Source organism: Centruroides sculpturatus, unplaced genomic scaffold, assembly GCF_000671375.1.
Source record: "Centruroides sculpturatus isolate CEXI.00-Female unplaced genomic scaffold, Cexi_2.0 scaffold508, whole genome shotgun sequence".
Classification (NCBI taxonomy): Eukaryota; Metazoa; Arthropoda; class Arachnida; order Scorpiones; family Buthidae; genus Centruroides; species Centruroides sculpturatus.
In genome coordinates, this window is record NW_019384691.1 from 419954 (window position 1) to 427056 (window position 7103).

At 29.1% G+C, this 7103-nt stretch overlaps 1 protein-coding gene across 1 annotated transcript in view; it reads right to left on the minus strand.

Annotated features, from left to right (window-relative positions):
• The window catches only part of LOC111627320 (histone-lysine N-methyltransferase NSD2-like), a 72239-nt gene that overhangs the window by 31038 nt on the left and 34098 nt on the right, over window positions 1-7103 (minus strand). Inside the window, exons 4-5 of the mRNA XM_023370871.1 lie at window positions 3726-3955; window positions 2726-2741 (exon numbers count right to left, since the gene is read on the minus strand). Of these exons, the coding sequence (XP_023226639.1) occupies window positions 2726-2741; window positions 3726-3955 (246 nt within the window). The remainder of the gene's footprint in view (window positions 1-2725; window positions 2742-3725; window positions 3956-7103) is intronic.

Sequence of the window (7103 nt, forward strand, 5' to 3'; positions counted from 1 at the left end):
AGATAGAAGATGATCTGCTTTAGTTCATTTTCACAGAAAAGCAAACTTAGGGCGTCGTACTCGTAGCGCCATCTGTTGGACATAAAAGCCTTAACCTAGATTATATATTTTAATTTATATGAATGTTTAACGGAATAATATACAGCCTATGTCCACCCTGAGGTTCCATTCTAAATATTGGTGAAAGAATTTTTGAAATCGGATTAGTAGTTTCGGAGATTACCTGCTGCAAACAAACTTACATACTTACAAACATTACCTCTTTATAATATTAGTATAGATTGATATTTCAAAATACTGTATAAAAAACTTTTTAATAAATATTAGTGACATTTGTTTTTGACTAATTAATTAATATTCATAATCACTTAACTATCAAATATAAACTAACAACACAATCATAAAACTTTTTGAATACTTCATGAACTTTGATCAGAAATAAATTTCACACATTAGAAATATACTCCAGCAGCAATTACACTTTTTGTTATTTATTGTTTTTTTATACTTTTATTAATTTCATATTCTTAATTAGTTATTATTCACATCTTTTTATTTATTATTAATTTGGCTGCAATTTGAAAAAAATTGTAGACCTATAAATTCCCACTGTCATCCGTCTGTCTGTCTTTCCTCAATCTTCAGAGCTGAATTAGATAGATGAAAGACGAGACCAGATATGAAAATCTTAGGAGCAGAAGGCCCCAATTAACTATATAACTGATGCAAACCAGAAGTCACGTTATTTCAATTAAAAAATTTTCCCCGAAAGGTTTTAGATAGATGACCAGCACAACTCTATTCTTAAAGGAAAATTATGAAGTATGGGGGGAAAGCCACTACTAATTTGAAGTTGAGAGCATGTATTTTAAATTTAAATTAAATTAATTAATTAAAAAATTGCAGTCTGGCATTATGACAATGTCACAATAAATAACTGCTCATTGCATTTACTTATAAATTTAAATTTCCATTGTAATTTCCATTTACATTTGTTCTATTTTTATACTTATTCTATTTTGTATTTTCAAAGTTTTTTTCATTCAAATATAATGCTATGTTTAAATATTCAGCTGATGAAGACTTATAAGCTAAGATCAAAAACATTTTTTGCATTAAAATTGTTGCTGGAATATATTTTAAGAGGTAAAATTTATTTCTAATATTCCTTCCAGTTGCTAGAACAATTACATTGCATAAATTTTGACTTTTAAAACTAATTACTCATTTAATATTCTCTAATAATAATCTTTCATAATCATTTTAGAATTACTGCTATTATTTTATTGCAAAATGATTCGACTATCAACTACAATTTTATATTACACCAGTATTCTAGAAGCCTTCTAGAATACTAATATAAGTGCCAGTGACAGTTGTCCCTCAAGAACAAATTTGTGAATAATTCCTTTACTATCATAAAAATACTCTAGTTGAACATCCAGCCTTGTCATCAGCATTGAGGGTTTCTCGAGCACATCTGAAACAATCAAATCACCTGAATATTCGTGCATGAAATAAATATCTACCAAGATAAACTTGTTGCATCAATGTTATTATCTTATTTTGTAAGTTTAAAACAGAATTTGACATTCAGTCTCTGCTCCAAGCCACTTTTGTGACAACATTCTCACACCATCCTAACAAATTAGTGGCAAATTTCCTACCAAGCTTAAATGTGGAACCTATTACGTTGCCAGATTGCAGATTACAAAACACACTACAAAATGCATGAGTTTCTCACTATATGACATTTGTGTACTGGTCAGTATAGCAAATATCATATTACTAAATTGTCAGACCTTGTATATAAATACTAAGACAAATTACAGAATTGTGCAAAATTTCCTATCAAAAAACAAAATTTCATATATATAAATATAAACACAATACTAATTCTCAATCAATGACTGCAAGGCAAATCGTATAATAAATTCATATGCTTATTATCATGTAAATAATTATAATTTATAATATAAAAATAATAATTTGGAAATTTAAAATTTATTTACTCTAGTTAAACTTAAATAATATTCATTTAAACATAATCATAAATATAAACTTTAGTTACAAAATAGCAACAAATTGAACCTTAAAAGAAATTCCAGAATAATCTATTGCAAATTCTAATGTTTTTGATCTTCAAAGATCTTCGTCAGGATTCTTTAAACTGGAATGCTAAAATGGAACTTTTAAGAATTATTTAAAAAACGTATAAATGAGAATTTTTTAAACTAATTCTCTTAAAAAATACTTTAAAATAATTTAAATCTCTCCAAAATAATTTTTTAAATTTGACTGTTTCCTTTGGTATAAAGATTGCCAGGCATAAGATACTTGTCCTTCCTCTTTGAAATTAATACAATGGCCACTCTTTACAGATTTGAATATTTTGAGAGCTTCTAGTGTCCAGTTTTTTGGTCTCAATATGAGTATTATAAGGAGTTATCCATGCCAATATTTATCATAAACCATCACACCTTCCTTTATACCAGTGAATTCATACAACCCATATATCTACAAAATAGCTGCCTTTCGCACCTTAACCAAACGTGCTTTTACCCACTGCACAAATTACGACGACACGTTAAAAGAACTTAAACATCTGGAGGACATAGTTGAAAAACATGGTTACAAAAAGAACCTTATTCATAAATTAGCAAATGCCTATTCCAACAGGGATACTCCTACACCCAATAATGTGTTGCGAAGTGGGAACACTCACAACATGCACCACAGTTCTAGATTATAACCGCAACATGAAAAGCTTATATAAAGAAATTGCCTGTCACAGAGGTGATAAATTAGCTTATAGGCATGTTCCCACTATCTATAACATCCTCAGAAATGGAAAGGACAACACCGACATGCTTAGGGTTCCTGGCGTTTATAAGATTACGCTGACAGACAATAGATTCCAGCATGATCTTGAATACATCAGAGCGACCACACAATCTCTCAAAGTAAGGCTGGCTGAACACAAGTATAATATCAGTAAAGGAAAATACAACACTGCCCTAGCGAGGTATGCTGCAGACAACAACGTTCAAGCCCATCTAGACCAAGCTTTCATCATAAGACAATCTAATCATGATGACCAAATAAGGACGCTGGAAACTCTCAAAATATTCAAATCTGTAAAGAGCAGCCATCGCATTAATTTCAAAGAGGAAAGACAGGTATCTTATGCCTGGCAATCGTTTTACCAAAGGTAACAATCAAATACAAAAAATTATTTTGGAGAGATTTAAATTTGATTTAATCGATTTAAATTATTTTAAAATATTTTTTAAGAGAATTAGTTTAAAAAATTCTCATTTATACGTTTTTTAAATAATTCTTAAAAGTTCCATTTTAGCATTCCAGTTTAAAGAATCCTGACGAAGATCTTTGAAGATCAAAAACATTAGAATTTGCAATAGATTATTCTGGAATTTCTTTTAAGGTTCAATTTGTTGCTATTTTGTAACTAAAGTTTATATAAGAGAATTAGTTTAAAAAATTCTCATTTATACGTTTTTTAAATAATTCTTAAAAGTTCCATTTCCACATTCCAGTTTAAAGAATCCTGAGGAAGATCTTTGAAGATCGAAAACATTAGAATTTGCAATAGATTATCGTGGAATTTCTTTTAAGGTTCAATTCATTGCTATTTTGTAAGACATATTCCAGGTTTGCAGAGTTTGAGCTATAAACTTTAGTTAATTTATCTTATTACAATTTATTATTTTAGAGGCTTTGAATTTTATAACACCAACCTTTATTTTAAATTTTGATAAAAGTTTTTGACGCATGGTTCCTTTAGGCGGTGCTGACTGAAGCAATTTTTCTACATATTCGTTGTATTTTGTAAGACCTTCGAATGGCATGGAACCATGAGGCACAGTCCAACTTCGTTCGGCATCCGGTCCAAAATACTGTACGTGATATATCCTGTGCAATTTTTTCCCCGATCCTAGAAATATATCTCAAAATTAATTGCAATAATATTAAATTAAAACGTAAAAAAACCTATTTTATAAACAAAGCTTGCCAAATGAACATGCATTTTTTAAAACCAAACACTGATTTACAAGAATTATAATAGATTTATATTATTGATAGAACTGAAAAGTTATGTATGCTACTAATTGCTTATTATTTAAATAATTTATATCCATGAAAACAGATCATTCTTTAAAATAATTTACAATTTAATAAACTTCAAATAAAAAGTAAATAAAATTTAATTAAATTTAAAATACTTTAAATAAATAATACAAACTTCTAATTTAACTACATTTCACTTGTTGTATCCCCAAATACTTCTCAAAATTTTTAATTTACATTAACTGTATATAACTGTTGAACTAATCAGTCAGAATTTAATACTGTAAATTTGTTTTAAAAATACCCATGCTGAATTTCTTAGATCTTAACCACTCTGCAGTAATCGACAGATATACCCGTCAAGGGTGATCACATGGCACTGGAGAATGGCAGCTATATCTGCAAAATTTTTTGCGGATATCGACAAAAACTAGCCAAAAATTACCACAAAAAAAATTCACATAAAAAAGGAATTATGTGACAATAAAAAAAGATTTTTCTTTACTAGACATAACTGTTTAAAAAATTTTTTTCCAAAACAGAAATGAGAAAAATGTGCGGAAAAATTCTTTAAAAATTTTCCAAGTTTATTCTCCACTACATCGAAATAGTGCCATATCTGACTAACCCTCTCTACAAAGGTTATATATCCTTTCAACTACTTAACAAAAACATTCAAATGTAAATTAGAAATTTTCATAAACTATCTTTAGATGTGAAAGTTAACCAAAAAAACTGGATGAGATTACTATAAAAATGCTCAAAAAACTAATAATCCATTTGAACCAATAATTAACAAGTTTCATTATACAGTGGTATTTCGGTATACGTCTGCTTTAGAATATGTCCAATTCAGAATACGTCCTGTTTGGATGAAACAAATTTTGCTTGGTATAAGACTTAATTCAATTATATGCACCATCTATGAACAAGTAACACTATTGGTACAGTGACCATATTTTTTAGGGGAAAATAAAGGACATATCAAAGAAAATCAAAAAATACCTTATAAAATTCATAAGTTTATAACATTTATTACGAAAATAGTAGCATACAACAATGCATACATTAAAATTTTAAACAATCTGAATTATTACACATACACACATTGTAAAAATTTAAATAATATTAATTTTGATACTTTTCAGTAGAATTATTTTTTTATTATAGTGCCGTTTCACGCTTTAAAGTCATAAAATTCCATACAGTTCATTTGAAAGTTGTATTTGATGGAAATACATGCTTCTAATGTGCTTACTTTTAAATCAGTTTTTTCATTCGTCCACATATTATTCACCAATGAAAATATTCGTTCAACGGGGGCATTAGATCCAGGGAGACAAAGAAAATTCTACGATTTTACAAATGTTTTTGAAAACAATTTCTTTTGCTGTAAAATGTTCAAAAATCTCAATCCACCTTTGATGGCAGGGCTGGTTATTCTGTCACCATTCGTCGATCTTTTCGTTTGTGACATATTTTTTTACACATGAAACTTCATCAAATAATTCACCGTCGAGTATATTTACGGACCAATGATTCGAAATAAAGATATAGCTTTCCTCTACTTTCGCCCACAAAGGGATTTCGCATAATGTGACCCATTCAAACACATCTATTTCAATAAAAAACATGTCCCAATTATTTAGATAATCTATGCACGTTTGATAAAATGTGTACACAGCATCATTGAATTTTTTGGCTTGTATATTTTCTGATTTTTCTAATGCTAAAACCACTTTTCTAATAACAATAGGAAGAAACCCCTCATTTTTTCTTTCAACTAACTTCAGCTTTAATTAACAAGTGTATCATCCATCAACTAGAGAGTTAAAAAACTATCACAAAAATCCCCATAAGAGTGTCCATCCCCTGTTACTGTCAGTGGGCCGTTTGGTTGGCGACACACTGCACTACTGCGCTCTATGTAGCAATGCAACACTGATCGTGATGGCATACACAAAACTAACTTGTTCAATATATTATTAAAATTTTTTTTTTAAACTTTGCGTCAACTTTACAAAATAAAGGACAAAATGCCTATTTTAGGAAATAAATAAAGTTAAAGGACAGAGCAGTGAAATAAAGGACTGTCCTCTTAAATAAAGGACGTATGGTCACTGTAACTATTGGTGTACTAGACCAGACTAGACGTTCACTGTGCCACGGTTTATAACTTTGTTAAATTTCTTCTGATTTTAATTTGTAAGTAAAATTTTATTATTTTTATTAATCATGAATTGCAAACAAGGCAAATGAAAAGCAACAGAAAATTAAAAAAAATTTACTAGAATCACAATAGAACTGAAAAAAAGAAATCGTTGAAAAATATGAAGGTGGCATGCGTGTTCGAGATTTAACTGTTGCATACCGTATTCTGAGAACGACGATATCGACAGTCGTGAAAAATAAAGACATTATTAAATCTGCTAACATTGCGAAAAGGGTTGAATCAATTTCTAAACAGATATCAAAGACATTAGATCATGTTGAGAAATTGCTTATGCTTTGAATAACTGAAAAACAGTATGCTGGCAACAGCATATTGGAAGCAATTATTTATGAGAAAGCTAAAAATATACATGCTGATCTCATGAAAAATCAAGCAGGAACTAGCCAGGAAAGAGAAGTGTTTAAAGCCAGCATTTTTTTTACATGAAAATGGATTAATCATTTTTACATTACTTCATATAGGAAAGGTTGGTTTGGTATACATCCTATTCAGTATAAGTCCAAACATCAGGAATGGATTAACCTGTCCTACGTTGATCCCGAAAATATTCGTGTTGACCTCATTGACCTGCATGGGCGATCCCGAATATCTCCATGTTTACATCGGAACATTTCTGATACTAGATGTCACTTTGCGTCACAATTTTTATATTAAAACAAACTTTTAAAATAAAATTTTTTTCATTTTTATATTATTCAATATATATATTTTGTTTGTGAAACATAAAAAAATAATTTTTTACGATACAGTAAACATGATTATTATTTAAAAAAAAAAAATT